Below are 17,054 nucleotides of genomic sequence, written 5' to 3' on the forward strand. Positions count from 1 at the left end.
ATAAATTAGGCAAATAATGAAAAACAAATTCTTTTTATTTATTATATTTTACAAAATGTTTTTGTTATTAAATCTATTTCAAATACATAAAGAGCAAACATGTATTCATCACAACATAACATTTAACAGTAAACTCTATAAATTAACCTCGAGTAATAAACTATATTATTTACATATATTTATCCCTTAACTAATTCATTTAAGCAAAAGTAAACGTAATTTCCAGAATTTAATCATTGAGAGTGACAGAGAAGTTCAAGTTATTCTCTTATTTATTTTATGATGATGATTAATCCGCAATCAATGATATTTACATTGACACTAATAACGGAGGCAGTCTCTATATCGATAGAGTATTTTGAGCATATAAAAGAAGCAATGAGAGAGTGACAATGATTTCTCCAGTCCCAACTCAAACGCCTATAATCAAAATTTTCCTAGTTGAAATAAATTCTGCAGTTAAGAATGCAATGTAAACATATAATCGCAAGAATATTGCGCACCTCTTTGCTACTTATATAAACAAATTTCTATACAAAATTTAATATTGTCAAGTTACGTGCAAAAAACTAAAATTTTGATAGATTAACAATTTTTTTAAACCTTTATTATTATTTATAATAATTGTTGAATATTTCCAACTGAATATGAAAATTAAATTATTATAATATAGTATAAAGAGATTATATCGCTTCTATACTTTTTCATCAAAACACTTTGGAGGATTTTCTGCGACTTTTTTCAATTTCCTTAACGCATTCGTACTGATGACTTGACCACATTGCAATAACAAGAATTCCTAATTTTGCATCCTTTGAATTTGCTCGTTTCCAGTCCAATAGAAATTGATAGATAATCTAAAAATGTAGTACGTTTAAAACATACATACAATATAATAAATTATTACTATTATTATTAAGTATAATTTTTTTCTAAATACCTCATCTAAACCTCTACTACTGAAATTCTCTTGAAATTGTTCAAGTTGCCCATCAGAATAATTTAATTTTTTTGCAACGTCTCTCCAGCCAGACCCCAAATGCTCTTTTATTAAAAGTATATCTTTTTGGGAGATTTCTTCTTGACATTCACTGAGATCTCTTATACTAATTGGCATTGACTTTACTGCTTTTGATTTTTGTGAAAAACTGCTTGTTGCGTTTATATGTTGATTTATATTACAAATGAAACTCGTTTTCGGACATATTCTTACATCACTTGAATTAATTATGTTGTAATTTACACCACTCTGATTTTTCGCTGAAATGAAAAGAAAACCAAATAAATATTTATTTATTTATATCAACAGAATTATTTATCTATATATATATATATATATATATATATATATATATGCAAGTGTGCTTGTAATATTTTTTCTAAGTGTTTAATTTTAATAACTTTTTAATTTTTGCAATGCATTTTATGCAAATTGTATAAAAATCACAATAATAATGAAAGTAATTCAAAATATTGTAATCAGTAGACATTTCAGCTTAAATTACATAAGGGTAGCTCCATGCCTAAAAAATCAAAGTTGTCCCCTACTTCTTCGATTTTGTTAAAACATCGAAAATTTGAAATGGAATACATGCCAGTAAAAAACCCTAAATCGATTTCGAAAAATTTTGAAAAATTTTGGATTTACGAGGTTTTTAAAAATTTTTTTGAAATTTTGAAAATGGTATATCTCAAAGGAAAATGAATAAAATTTAATGAAATTTTCAGGGAATGCTTATTGTTTACAGACAATTTAAGAAAATATTTTATAAAAAAAAAAATTTTTTTTTTAAACAAATTATTTAAAAAATAATTTTTAAATAAACAATTTTTTGAAAAGTGCCATTTTTTTTTGCTTTTAATAACAACGATCCGATTCCCACTTATTTCACGAGTATTTTCCAAAAAAAAAATCGATGGAGGGTCTGAAACTTTAGGAGATATTGAATTTTTTGTCCTTGCGCGCAACCGTAAAAAGCGAATTTTCAGGCTATACTCTGCATACAAACTAATGTTCAAAATCACCTATAATTCGTAAATTTTAACCGAATTCAATTTTTCTTTTTGGAAAATGTCAGGCTATAAATTTGTAAGAATACTGTGCATTTTTTAAATTTATATTTGTTTAAAAAAATTATTATTTTTATTGTTAATTACTAACTTTTCATATATTGTACCTAGAGAGGTGTATTTTTTCCAATTTTGCAATTTACCGGACCTTACATAAATACAGATGCAGATTTAAAACATAATTATTAATATTTAAGCATGATTTAAACAAATTATTATTGTTTATTTCTAATTATTTACGAAATAGTATACTAGAAAGATGCAGTTTTTTCTAATCATGCAAATTGACCAAACTTTTTCAAATCCCGATTTACATTAAAAATAAAATTATAATTTAAACAAAAATAAGAATAATAATAATAATTTGTTTAAAAATTGTTTAAATAATAATTGTACTTTTAATTTTAATCTGAGAATGTCCATGCCAAAAAAATTAAAGTTGTCCCCTAGTTCTTCGATTTCTATGAAACTTCGAGAAATTGTCCCAGAACACTCGCAAATGAAAAGTGTGAAAACGATTTTATAATTATTTGTTAATCACGATTATAAATATTAAATAAATAACAAATTACCTATATTGAAAGCTTTTGAAATTTAAATACTTTCGGAGACATTGAGAACAAAAACACTTTATTGATTTTACAAAATTAAGTAAAATTAACTTTTGGAAAGTAAAATAACACAATTAATATTAAATTTAATTGTTATTAACAATTATTTAAACAATTTTTTAACCAGGTCAATTCTTATAAACAATTATTTTAAACAGATGAGTTTTAACTGAAGTAAATAATGATAAAATTATTTAATTTGTATTACGATGTTATTTTGTTTGGATTATATAATTTGTCATATAAATTTAAGAAAGTTTATTAATTTTTTGTCAATAAAAAATTTTTATAACAATAAACCGCAGCACAACTAAAACACTTATCCTATCGTTAGTAGGTATGTAATATCATTATTTACTTTGTCAAAAATATTTCATAAAATTTATTAAATTTTTGTTGCGAAAAATGTTTATAACAATAATTGTTTTAAAAAAATATATTAGTTAAGCTTTTATTCCAGAGCTATAATAATAAACTACTGATTTCATAGAAATCAAAGAACTAGGGAACAACTTTAATTTTTTGGCATAGGCATGCCCAGATTAAAATTAAAAGTACAATTATTATTTAAACAATTTTTAAACAAATTATTATTATTATTCTTATTTTTGTTTAAATTATAATTTTATTTTTAATGTAAATCGGGATTTGAAAAAGTTTGGTCAATTTGCATGATTAGAAAAAACTGCATCTTTCTAGTATACTATTTCGTAAATAATTAGAAATAAACAATAATAATTTGTTTAAATCATGCTTAAATATTAATAATTATGTTTTAAATCTGCATCTGTATTTATGTAAGGTCCGGTAAATTGCAAAATTGGAAAAAATACACCTCTCTAGGTACAATATATGAAAAGTTAGTAATTAACAATAATAATAATAATTTGTTTAAACAAATATAAATTTAAAAAATGCACAGTATTCTTACAAATTTATAGCCTGACATTTTCCAAAAAGAAAAATTGAATTCGGTTAAAATTTACGAATTATAGGTGATTTTGAACATTAGTTTGTATGCAGAGTATAGCCTGAAAATTCGCTTTTTACGGTTGCGCGCAAGGACAAAAAATTCAATATCTCCTAAAGTTTCAGACCCTCCATCGATTTTTTTTTTGGAAAATACTCGTGAAATAAGTGGGAATCGGATCGTTGTTATTAAAAGCAAAAAAAAATGGCACTTTTCAAAAAATTGTTTATTTAAAAATTATTTTTTAAATAATTTGTTTAAAAAAAAAATTTTTTTTTTTATAAAATATTTTCTTAAATTGTCTGTAAACAATAAGCATTCCCTGAAAATTTCATTAAATTTTATTCATTTTCCTTTGAGATATACCATTTTCAAAATTTCAAAAAAATTTTTAAAAACCTCGTAAATCCAAAATTTTTCAAAATTTTTCGAAATCGATTTAGGGTTTTTTACTGGCATGTATTCCATTTCAAATTTTCGATGTTTTAACAAAATCGAAGAAGTAGGGGACAACTTTGATTTTTTAGGCATGGAGCTACCCATAAGTACGTCATCAAAAGTTTAACATTATAATTATTTTAAAAAATAAAAAAGTACCACATTTTTTATATTGAAAAATTTCTTGCCATTTGTGAAAATATTTTTTTTTATTTCTTATTTCAGAATAACAGAGAAAAAAAAATTAATAAACAATTTGTTTTATTTTACATGATATCTATTTTCTTAAATAAAAAATATATTATACATATACCAAATATTTATTATTTATTCACTTGAAAGAAATATTTTTTGTCCAATTCTTATATTAAACATTTATAGCAATGCATTACCTCTTGATTTATGTTTCTTTTTATACCCATTGTTTTTTTTCTCTTGTCCGGAATCGGTGTTCACGTCATCTTCCGGATATTTGCCTTTACCACACGGAAATTTAATATCCGAGGTCGCTTCAAATTCACATGCAGATTGTCGAGACTGTTCTGTAGTTGGTGTGAAAACAGATGATCCACTTCCAGAAATTTTTGAGAGTGGAGATCCATTTATATCAAATAGATCAAGAAGATCATCTTCAGCAGGCGTTCGAGGGGTCGTTGGCGTAGCGTCTACAGTAAGTACATTTTCAAATTTGTCTTTCAAATTTGAAAGAAATGACATTTTTTTATAAGATAATTAACTTTTACACTAGGTTCCTCTTTGAAACCTCTTTTTTTTGGTATTATATGCCGCACCTTGCTTCAATCTTAATAAATTCGCAGTTGAATTCTCAGTGTCACTATAGCAACAGGTGAATTTTAAATTTTCTTTCTTTGTTGTATGGAAACAGATAATGATGATAATGCGTATACGCAATGAAAACTGCAAGATTAATAATGGATCCAATATTTGTTGCTTGTGTACTGGTTGCTGCAACTTGATTTCTTGACAACTATTCAACTCTAAACGACACTAATACATTATGGTCTTTTTATCGGAACAAAAAAAGAGATATACATATATGTATACGTTTATATATCTGTGTATAGTAATACAATATATCATCATATCATACGAATCCACATGTTATTCAATGGCACGTAAAGTTAATTTGACTGTAAAGAAAATTATGCAAACCATTTGTTAAGTCGTAAAAGTAAAATAATTTGGTAAATGTTTAATACATAAATGATTCTTTAAAATTGCACATCTACCAATGTTTATCCTTATTACTAACAAATTTTCACCACAAACTTGGAAACCTAACAATCCGTCTCTGACATAAATAATAAAGTTATCATCAAAGTCTTTTCTGAAGGCCAAGAATGATTTTTGTAGAAAAGGAAACAAATATATTTATGTTCTTTTCTATCGCATAGGTACATGATTATTATTATTAAATTGACTTGAAATTAAAAACATTGTCAATTTTCATTATATTACTTATATAATATAAAGATTATAAATGTATTTGCTGTAATTTTAATGGGCAAATAATATATTTTTAATAAATTGAATAAAAATATTAGAGAAAATTTAATGGGTTCCAAACTTTTTTCGTTATTAAACAGAGCTAAAGTAATGTAATCCCAATTACCAATATCATAATTAAAAAGTTTAATATTTGTCAAGAATTTAAGGAATAGAATATAAATGCTTTAACAATATCATTTAATTTTCCAAGGAAAATAAACATGAAAAAAACAAAACATTGATTGGTTGGTTATTTTGTATCTTTTGTACCTATAAGTAGAAAATCATGAGAACAAGAGAGATGTCAGTATCAATCTATCTTTCTTGCACTCATAATTTTTTGATTTCGGTTAATTTCGGTTTAAAAGGCCAACACACAATAGCTTCGCGGCGGAAATAGTTGGCGAACGTCAAGTATGAATTTTTGTCCTTTTCTATCTCATGCATCATCTCGTTCACCAACAATTATTGTGGTGACGGTGATCACAAACCATTTTCGTCTTTCTCTCTGACATGAAAGTGGCTCTACATTTTCTTACTTCTTCCCAAAACAAAAAAAATGTAGAGTGAAATTATGTCACGCAGCTATTTCTAAAGTCAATTGCATTACATTAAGGCCTCTCTGCCATAGCAACCAACGCAATAATACACTCTTGTAATTGTAAGTGAAGGTGCTTCTATACCTCCGGTGGATTGGTCAAGCAATCGGCTCGATGAATTTTCACGGTCGGAAAATGTACTTTCATGGCGGGTATTTTTGAATAAGTAAATGTTGAAAAGGTTTTTACTTGAAAATTTATTTAAAAAAATGATTTTATCATAGAAATTCTTTTCAAATTTATGTTAAAAAACATGTTTTATTTTAAAAGTTGTCAAATTTTAATTCAAAATGTTTTAATTTTCCAAAGAAGTGTAAAAAGCCTAATGTTTTTGAAATGCTAGTACAGACGATACAGACTGTTTGTTATGAATGTACATAACCTAGCGTTGTGTTGTCTGTTCATTATTATTTAATATAATAATAATAAAATCATTAAATTTAGAATATAATATCACAAGCACGACAACACAACGCTAGGTTATGTACATTCATAACCAACAGTCTGTACTAGCATTTCAAAAACATTAGGCTTTTTACACTTCTTTGGAAAATTAAAACATTTTGAATTAAAATTTGATAACTTTTAAAATAAAACATGTTTTTTAACATAAATTTCAAAAGAATTTCTATGATAAAATCATTTTTTTAAATAAATTTTCAAGTAAAAACCTTTTCAACATTTATTTATTCAAAAATACCCGCCATGAAAGTACATTTTCCGACCGTGAAAATTCATCGAGCCGATTGCTTGACCAATCCACCGGAGGTATAGAAGCACCTTGATGAGGGTACGGTCCCATGTTGAGCAGAAAACACAATGCAAAGCAGAATTTCGTGAGAGTGTAAAGGATAGTGATATCTGACTATCTCTCTTGCACTCACGAAATTCTGCTTTGCATTCTGTTTTCTGCTCAGCATGGGACTGCACCCTGATGAGCTATGCATAACAAGATGTGACTGCACCATAACGTTTTCCTCTCTCTCTCTCTCTCTCTCTCTCTCTCTCTCTCTCTCTCTCTCTCTCTCTCTCTCTCTTTTCTGCACACTGATTCTTTCCCATCCCTGGTTTTATGAATTTCAACAACACCAACCAACCAAGAATGACACTGCATGGTCACGTCACTGGTCTTGGTGGTCATTGGAGTGTGGTTTAGTATAGTATATACTATATACATATATACATATATAGTATTAGTATGAGGTGGTATGAGGTGTGACTATCGTAACCTTAACAGTAGTGTGTGACAGTATCCGCCTGCTAAATATTAAAGAATTTAATTTAATACATATAAAAATAATAACTGAAAAAAGCAGTTATTGTGAAATAATTAAAGAAAAGTAAGCATTATACCAAATCAAAATTCAGCAGGACTTTCAGAGTGTCTCAATTAAAATACATTACATTGAATATTTTTTATAATTTATAAGAATGTCAGAAATAGATTTAATTTTGTAAAATTTAAATACTTGAGGAACTAAATAAATCTTCATTGATTGTTTTACTAACAATCATTTTTATGCTTTTATTTTAAACATTATTTAAAGTTTTAACTGTTTTTTCAAGTCCCTACTTTTCTTGATAAACGATATACTTAACATATTATGTAGTACATGTATATAAATCTATTATCAGCACGTGACTTTTGATCACTTACTTTTTTTATTTAATATTTTAGTTATATTGAATTTGTGATTTGATAAATGCGTGCTAAAAATAATTAGCAGTCTAAAGAATATTTATTTATAACATAATATGTACATTAATTGAGAGCGAGTGTTTTAATGACAATTCAGGTTCTTATATTGAAAAGTTATGGTTTCCTAGAATGAGTTTATTTTATTACATATATATTAATAGAAAAATGATAAAATGTGTATTAGTGTATAGGTACATGCTAATAAAATAATTGGAAAACAATTTAAAATACAAAATCTTGCTTTGAGAAAATAAAAATGTTTCTAATTAAGATATTGTTCCTAATACTTTTTTTTATGAAAGTGGAAAATATTCATGTAATGAAGATATTTTATATTATTAAGGACTGATGTAACTTTTTGATTAAGGAGAAAAGTGTTGATAATTTAGGAAAGTTTTTAAAATCAGTTCTATATAATATCTCTCACAGCTTTCCTAACTAGGACACTGACACAAGTGTATACGCTCATTAGTACTTTTTCTACAATAGACGAGTCTAATTATTATTGAATAAGAGGATAAAGGAGATATGTAATATAAAAATGCATTTCAAATATTACTTAAATTTTTTTTTCTATTGAAATGAAGTTGAATTTAAAAAAGTTGCAATTCTATATTAGAATTTCTCAGTATCGTATCAATTATCTTTAATAACCTCTGATTTTTGATGTGATAACACATCATTATATAAATTTAAATATATAATTAAAGTAATCCAAAGTACGAAAATGTTTTTAAATTATATTTATTTATTTAAAAGCAAATACGGAAGATAAGCAATGTTTATTCTAAAGTTAGTTTTTATTTTTTCAGGATAAGAATTTTATAACTGCCAACATGTTTAGTTGGTTGAATCGTGATGACAGTGGAAAGCAAGAACTCTTTGAAAATGTTACTGAAGGTTTAAAGAAAATTTACAAATCAAAATTACTGCCTCTTGAGCAGTTTCATCAGTTTCATGATTTCCATTCACCACAATTGGACGATCCTGATTTCGATGCAAAACCAATGATTCTCTTGGTAGGTCAATATTCTACTGGAAAAACCACTTTTATTAAATATTTACTTGAAAGAGAATTTCCTGGAATTCGAATTGGACCAGAACCAACTACAGATAGATTTATTGCTGTTATGTATGACGATAAGGAGGGAGTTATTCCTGGAAATGCTCTCGTGGTCGATCCAAATAAACAATTCCGACCCCTCTCGAAATTTGGAAATGCATTTTTAAACCGATTTCAATGTTCAACCGTTACATCTCCTGTTCTCAAGGGCATCTCTATTGTTGACACTCCTGGCATTCTCTCGGGTGAAAAGCAAAGGGTAAATTTATTGCTTAATAATATTATAATATACAATCATGATTGATATTATTTATTGCACAATTAATGTTTACAGGTGGACAGAGGTTACGACTTTACGGGTGTTTTGGAATGGTTTGCAGAAAGAGTAGATAGAATTATTTTGCTTTTTGATGCTCACAAGTTGGATATATCCGATGAATTTCGTCGGTCAATAGAGGCACTAAGAGGACACGATGACAAAATAAGGATTGTTTTGAACAAGGCTGATATGATTGACCACCAACAGTTGATGAGAGTATACGGAGCATTGATGTGGTCATTGGGGAAAGTTTTACAAACCCCGGAGGTTGCAAGGGTTTATATAGGATCGTTTTGGGATCAGCCACTTAGATACGACGTTAATAGAAGGTTAATTTTTTAATTTATACCTATTAATTATTATTTTCTTTCGTTTTATCGATTTTCTTTTAATCAAGGCGTTGAAATGATGGGACAATGATTTAAAGTTGAAACAATTTTCCAGATTATTTGAAGACGAAGAGCAAGATCTTTTCAAGGATATGCAATCACTACCCAGAAATGCTGCGCTTAGAAAATTAAACGACCTGATAAAGAGAGCGCGATTAGCAAAAGTAAATATACATTTAAATATTTTTACGAATGAATACACTTTTATTAATAAACGATTTTTTTAATTCAAGGTTCATGCCTACATAATAAGTGCCTTGAGAAAAGACATGCCTACTGTATTTGGCAAAGACACAAAAAAGAAGGAACTAATCAAAAATCTTGGTCAAATTTACGATCAAATTCAACGAGAGCAACAAATTTCGCCAGGCGACTTTCCCGACTTGAAAAAAATGCAAGAAAATCTTTCACACCATGATTTCACAAAATTTAATCCCATCAAGCCAAGACTTTTAGAGGTTGTTGATAAAATGTTGTCAGAAGACATTGCAAAATTAATGGCAATGATTCCTCACGAGGAATCAGTATCGACTTCGGACCCACTTATTAAGGGTGAGTCTATTCTAAATATCTATTCTAAATCTTTTTCATCACATATTAACATTGTTAATAAAACAGGCGGAGCTTTTGAAGGAGTTGAGGATCAAATTAGTCCATTTGGATATAAAAGGGGAGAAGGAATTGATGCTGGTGCTGGCGAATCAGAATGGATTGTTAATAAAGAGAGATATAAATACGATACTGTATTTGATTCTCTTGGACCTTCAGATGGTAAAATAACCGGTGCAGGTATGTCAATATATTTAAATATTACTGACAAAAAAAAAAAAAAAAAAAAGAGAGAGAGAGAGAGAGAGAGAGAGAGAGAGAGAGAGAGAGAGAGAAAGAGTTCTGTATGAAAAATTTTATGTTTATAAAACAATCAAAAAAATGTCAGCATAATAATAGTCACTTTTGTTTTTTCTTTAGCACTAGAGTTAATATTTTGAATTGATTATTTCAGCTGCCAAGTTGGAAATGGTGAAATCAAAACTTCCTAATAGTGTGTTGGGAAAAATCTGGAAGCTTTCAGATATTGATAAAGACGGATATCTTGATTCAGATGAATTTGCCCTTGCAATGCATTTAATTAATGTTAAAATAGAAGGTTACGATCTTCCAACAGAACTACCAGATCATTTAATACCACCATCAAAACGCGATTTATGAAGTCAACATTTCTAAAATGATATCTAGGCAATGTACTACTAAAAAATATTTTTCAAAGAACATTAAACTGCGCAATTGAAAATTGCAATATCTTTAATACGTACACATACATACACACAATATTATAAACGTATACATATGTATATGTTTATTTCATTTATTCTTAGAGAGGGCACTAAGCTTTGTGTTATATTATTTAATTTAAATTAATATATAATTTCCAAAAAATGTATTTTCAATTTAAACATGAAATTTTTATTTGTAATTTGTAAATAATCTCATATTATTATATTTATCTGAAAAGTAAGTGCTACTCTATTACTTGCATTGATATAGGCAAGTAAACATTTGGAGATGATTAATTTATTAGTTTTTTTTATATTATTCAAAAATAGTAGTATTCTGCATAATTATTATATACATATGTATAGATATCAGAAACATATGCAGAGTAAAATTTAGTCTGCATGCGCTTCTGACAAATGATAAAAATTAAAATATATATATTGTGCTTGAACTTTATTATGCATATTAACGATCAACTTTATAAATAATTTATTTTCTTGTATTTAACAATATAGGGTTTAATTGTGAGAATCATATAAAGAAATTTTATTATAAAACACAATTTTAATTATTTTAATTATTATTTTGAGTGAAAATGAATACACAAATGTTGGAAATTTAAAAAAAAAAGTACATTTATAGGCATGTAATGACACGCACAATTTTGTAAAGCAATAATTCACCTATATACAATTTATTCCTATTAGTTTATTGCTATTTGCATTCCAAGAAATTTGTATCATTTGTGATCAATGCATACCTACTTATTTCCTGTAATGATTATACAATTCAGAAACATTGTGAAGAAATGATTTCAAAAAGTTGCCGAGTTTTGTGCATTTTAACATCTACAGAGCTGCATAAAGTTTAGAATGTAATGTCATTCTATTAACAAGAAAAGACATTTTCATTTAAGATCATTTTTTCCTATATTACAAAAAATATTTTTAAAAACTTTTGCTTTTAATATTTGCGTGCCTTCCAAACTGACTCGAATATCTGCTTATCTTTGAGTTAAGGTTACTGTTACTGACATAATAATATACATAAAATTATTGTATGTATAAGGGTATACGTTTACATCACGTTATGCAGGTTAATCCAAACATGTAATATTACCCGAACATCACGATGATAATAATAAGAATATAAATTAGTTTTACTTTTGAGTAAAATTAAAATGTCCGCTTTATCACAGTAAATAAAGGCAGTTGGCAATAGAGGTTTACATTAAACTGCAATTTTGCGAAACTTTAATGTAATATTACGTGATGATCTAGTAATATTATACGGGTTGCAATGCAAAACTTGACTTGCTGCTTTTATTTGTAAATAGGTATATACGTGATGAAACATTTTTGAAAATATTCCACTTACAATTGAAATAAATTTATATTTTTAATACACTTTAATTGTACTTTTGAAAAATATATATAAGTATTTGAAAATATTTTGCCTACAATATATTTCTCTTGGAATGTAATTTTCAAATCTATTTTTGAAAATTATACATTAATTTCCAAAATTTTTAATTATAGGTATTCATTTATCGTTCAGTTTATTAAGTTGTTCTCTGAGAATTTTTAATAATTAAAGTTTTGAGTTAACGACTCTATTATTCTATACTTTATAAGGATTGATTAATTTGATCTTGACCTGGATTATACAGTATACATATATCCTACTATGAAAATGTTTAATGTGTCAATATATAAATCTTGTAAAACTTTTCTTGAAAACATTTATTATTTATTGGTATAAGACAATTTGAAGAATCTCAAAAGATATAATGATGATGTAAATACAAAAGTTGTTTGTCTAAAAATTCTTGTGGGTAATATAATAGACTTTTTCTAGCATTTAAAAATAATTTTCAAATGACCAAAGATAATGTAATTGTTTCTAAATTCACAATCATCATATAAGACAATAATGGTACTTATATATTATGGCACTGCGCCTGCGAAATGGAAACCAATATTGCGCACTGGTCAGTCTGATCAGGAAATTTTCGCGGATATAACTCTTTGTAAAAAAATAAATAGTGTTTAATTTTGAAAAATTTGCCTAGAATCACCCCAATATTAAAGTACAATTTACAACAAAGGGTTCAGTCGAAGAACTTTATTTTATACATGTAAACATTATTATTTTCCTCAAGCAACTACATTGGATTATTCTTTACCTTATATTTTTGCAAAGAAGTCACATTCCCATAATATGTTTTTAAGAAATTTCTTTTTAATTTTTCTTAATTTCAAACGAAAAGAGTTTGAAAACTTTCTTATATTATACACCTAGCAATTTTCTTTTCAATTGAATTTTCATAAATAATGAATAAATTAAAAATAATAATTTGTTCCCTTTATTAAAACTTGATCAATATGAATAAGATGAAAAGTAAACTTTCGATATTTTTTGGTGATTATGCAAGACTGAATTACAGTTGAATATTAATATGTGTGTCCAATAACTTTCACTTTTAAATCGCAATGATGTGTTGAAAATCTTTTCAAATAGATGTACAGAAACTATGCGAACGAGTTATTGTCAATAAGTGTGTTTAATATTGTATACAATAATACTACAAAGAATCACGATGAATGGCAATCCAAGTTTTGATGGCTACGATATTGAAAGAATCACAAGCAGCTCCAGTTTGTCGGCTGTAAATCAACAGAGTCAAGGGGTTGCAGCCCTGCTAGTCATGCTGGCTGTCCTCCTCTTTATTTTCGCCTACTGCTGTTGGGGTGCTCCATTTTGCAGAAGTCTCTGCAAGAAATACTGTTGCTGTCAATTGGAGGACCCCGAATCGGTGGATGTCAGTCAATTTAATATTGAAGACCGATCACGAATGGTTGCTACACCTACTATCATTCTTTTGCCGCACGGAAGAATGCTCGTCGTTGACAGTACTGTTTTCAATCAATTTCAAACTGATAATACTGGCAAGTACATTTTTCATTCCATATATCGCCTTTCGCATAATCAAAATTTATTCATTTTACACATTTTCATTTTACAGGGCTGGATTTAGTTGAATTGAGTGGACGTGCTATTCAGATGAACGCTGATAATCCAAGAATCATAAATCGTCACCAACTGCAAAGTAGTCACGGAAGCATTTTAACAACAGATGGTGAATCACCGAGTAAAGACAGTTTAACGGACAACAGATTTCCACCTCCAACATATGAAAGTATTTATGGTGGAAAAGAAGAAGGATCAGTTCCTCCTTCCTACTCTGACATTCTACTACACAGGTATTATTATTATTATTATTATTATTTTACTTGGAATGTGGGCAAAACGCTAAAAGAATACAAGTTACTAATATTTAAATAAATTGTATTACACTAGATTCGCCACTTTGCCTTATGATATTGATGTCATAGACGCAACCTACGGTGGAAGTAAAGAAGAACTTGAAATGAGATCATTAGGAAGTGAAAGTGGTCATCGCATCATACCAAATCCAATAAATAGTTTTTATTCAATGGCCAACAATTTTTCTAGTCAAAGTATAGCTTGCGCCAGGAATTCTTCTCTAAATCTGGATGGATATTTTTTAAACAGTGCTTGCCACTTTGAACAAGACATTCATCCACAAGTGGACAATATAAATTCCATTTCTTCACTTTACATCAATTCGAACGACGAATTCCCACAATCAAGAAACGAAACATCCTTGTGTGAAGAAAATAATATTAATCAAAATGGAATAGAAAATTCGAGAAACATTGCCAGGGAAGAGCCTCAGTCGAATTTTAATTTAGAACTTGATGAAACTTTTCGAAATAATGAACGAAATCGAGATGCTCACACTAGTAATAATAGAATATTGTCAATAGAAAATTTTCCAGAGACTTCATTTAATGTTAATTCAGCAGATTCTGACGATCCAAGAGATTTTCAAGTTTTGCCTGATATTCGTGAAAGTCGAGTTTAAATAAAAAAAAATAAATAAAAAATTAAGTGTACATGTATGTATTTTGCGGGGAAAGGAAATATGCAGTGAAATTAATACTTGAATTTGGTTCTCTAATTATGTAAATGCAAACTTTTTAATATTAAGAAACACGCGCAATCAGATATTTTTAATAGTCGCCTATTATGAATTAAAAATGTTTTAAAAACAATCATTCCGTCCATCAAACACAAGAGAGCCTTATATGAATAATAATTAAAGCACGAGAGAAAAACATTCATTTACGTACTATATTTCACAAATTATTTCAATGTCGATTTAAAACTATTAATTAATAGAGAATCGACAACATTGGTTAGTTATACATTTTCTATCAATTCAACATATTATATAAAGAGAATGAAATACGGAGTTTCAGTTTTTAGTAAAAGAAAAACAAAAAATTCTCTTTTTATTTTAAATCAGTGTATAAAACAACTTTATTAATATAATAAATAACAAATATTTCTTTTTTTACAGTGGTGTAAATTCATTCGTCATTATCACTATTCTCTTCAACTGGTGTATTTTTATCCCAATCCTTTAATGATGCACCCATAACAAAATCGTCCCTCAAGACTTTCCAAACATTTTTCTTTTCCTACAACACAAGGACATACACATATAATTTTTTTAAACAAATTTTTAATTAATTTTTTTAACTAGACAAAATATAAAACAAACCATTGGTGTTCCGTTTTGCATTACTGATTCATTTGCACAATTATCAACTGTAATACTTTTAGTTCCACCCATAAGGACATCGAGGAAAGCTTTTTTATCAATGTCTTTCAAAACTTTTTCACGTTTTCTTTCCAAAGGTCCTGCTTCAACTAATTTCTTGTCAATATCAATCTGTTGATGCCTCACTGCATTAAATAATTGTAGAACGCCTCTGAAATTAATAGAAAAAACATAAATATATCTACACAACTATTTTAAACTAATAATTTTTTGCATTTACAAAAAGAAAAGACAAATGAAACCTTACTTAGTAGCAATTTTTTGTAGAATCCTTTCTCTTTCTCTATCTAAGTGCGAAGGTTTTATTCTGATTCCAGACTTGAATATTTTCTTGTTTCGTTTTTTCTCTTCACTTACTTTTTCGTCGACACTTTCTTTGACAGTTTTATTTTTAAAATTATCATTTGTATCTTCAATTTCAAACGAAAGTGATTGTTTCTTTTCTTCCAAGTCATTATTACAATGTTTCTTAGCCTTTGACAAGACAATAGATTTTTTTCGCTTTGGTTTTTTGTTACTTAAAACTTTTCGCATGGCATCTGCCCAACCACTATTTACTTTACTTTTGTTACTATCATTTAATGAAGACTTGCACATTTCATCCTCATGTTTGTCGCCTTTCGAATTTAATTCTCCTTCAGAATTAGAAATCTCTTCATCAACATTATTCACAAGCTTTTCCATTTCAATTTCACTTTGGTGACTATTACTGTCAGATTCATCTTCGCTCATCATTTCCACTGTAAATTAATAAATTTAAATAAATTTTGATAATTAAATTTTAATCTATTTGAAATAGTTTGACCCTGTATCAAAAGAGTAATTTACAATTTATATTACTTCAAAACTATTAAATAAATTAATTTTATTTAATGTATTTTAAATAAATAGATGTACTCATCTTAAAAGAATGAAATAAATTTTAAGTTCAAAGCGTTTATATGCCACAATCAACAATGCGGCCTAAATGCCAAACATAACCTTAAATTTAACACATATTAATATAACTCTGCATATATAAAATATGTATACATACAATTTGCTGCCACACAATGATTTTTATTCCCCTTGTTATATCACAAATTAATAAAACTGACTTTTTTAAATATTCCAAAAACACTTACTAGAATAATTCTTTGAAGATTTGTCAAACATTAACACTTTTCAACCTCCGAATGACCGAATGTAAAAACACGTGAGTGAAGTGATTGTCAAGTGATTGTGAAGTGTCGTGTGAATGGCCCAAGAATGGCCACGGGTCATATAAAACACAGAGAAACCTTCAACTTTTTGTGTTGATTTGAATATGGTTATTATAGGGTCTTTCTGCAACGACCATTTGTCCATTTTTCGTCGACTCCCCCTCCCCAAACCCTTGGAGTAGTAGTTTATGAACGACCC

At 27.7% G+C, this 17,054-nt stretch overlaps 4 protein-coding genes across 6 annotated transcripts; 2 read left to right on the forward strand and 2 right to left on the reverse strand.

Annotated features, from left to right (window-relative positions):
- Window positions 1–17: 17 nt before the first annotated feature.
- On the reverse strand, window positions 18–5,490 carry LOC122504457. The gene is made up of 4 exons (XM_043615582.1): window positions 4,482–5,490; window positions 941–1,260; window positions 701–857; window positions 18–420 (listed from the first exon to the last, which is right to left on the reverse strand). The coding sequence occupies exons 1-3, from the start codon at window positions 4,804–4,806 to the stop codon at window positions 708–710; spliced, it is 795 nt and encodes a 264-aa protein (XP_043471517.1). The 5' UTR covers window positions 4,807–5,490; the 3' UTR covers window positions 18–420; window positions 701–707.
- Window positions 4,637–12,348, forward strand: LOC122504454 (EH domain-containing protein 3). Of its 2 annotated transcripts, none has more exons than XM_043615578.1 (7): window positions 4,637–4,759; window positions 8,709–9,218; window positions 9,294–9,607; window positions 9,723–9,831; window positions 9,901–10,219; window positions 10,286–10,456; window positions 10,671–12,348. In XM_043615578.1, the coding sequence occupies exons 2-7, from the start codon at window positions 8,733–8,735 to the stop codon at window positions 10,874–10,876; spliced, it is 1,605 nt and encodes a 534-aa protein (XP_043471513.1). In that variant the 5' UTR covers window positions 4,637–4,759; window positions 8,709–8,732; the 3' UTR covers window positions 10,877–12,348. The 2 variants fall into 2 exon arrangements, with proteins under 2 accessions (XP_043471513.1, XP_043471511.1); XM_043615576.1 differs by lacking the exon at window positions 4,637–4,759 and adding an exon at window positions 7,340–7,537.
- Window positions 12,349–12,565: 217 nt separating this feature from the next.
- Window positions 12,566–14,891, forward strand: LOC122504478. The gene is made up of 3 exons (XM_043615607.1): window positions 12,566–13,890; window positions 13,968–14,205; window positions 14,303–14,891. Exons 1-3 carry the CDS (start codon window positions 13,542–13,544, stop codon window positions 14,889–14,891), a joined length of 1,176 nt encoding a protein of 391 aa, XP_043471542.1. The 5' UTR covers window positions 12,566–13,541.
- A 422-nt stretch (window positions 14,892–15,313) lies between these two features.
- LOC122504456 (RRP15-like protein) lies at window positions 15,314–16,936 on the reverse strand. Of its 2 annotated transcripts, none has more exons than XM_043615580.1 (4): window positions 16,778–16,936; window positions 15,901–16,393; window positions 15,594–15,804; window positions 15,314–15,510 (listed from the first exon to the last, which is right to left on the reverse strand). In XM_043615580.1, exons 1-4 carry the CDS (start codon window positions 16,806–16,808, stop codon window positions 15,400–15,402), a joined length of 846 nt encoding a protein of 281 aa, XP_043471515.1. In that variant the 5' UTR covers window positions 16,809–16,936; the 3' UTR covers window positions 15,314–15,399. The 2 variants fall into 2 exon arrangements, with proteins under 2 accessions (XP_043471515.1, XP_043471516.1); XM_043615581.1 differs by having other exon boundaries at window positions 16,690–16,886.
- Between the last annotated feature and the right edge of the window lie 118 nt (window positions 16,937–17,054).

This window comes from Leptopilina heterotoma, unplaced genomic scaffold, assembly GCF_015476425.1.
Source record: "Leptopilina heterotoma isolate Lh14 unplaced genomic scaffold, ASM1547642v1 Lhet_299, whole genome shotgun sequence".
NCBI lineage: Eukaryota > Metazoa > Arthropoda > Insecta > Hymenoptera > Figitidae > Leptopilina > Leptopilina heterotoma.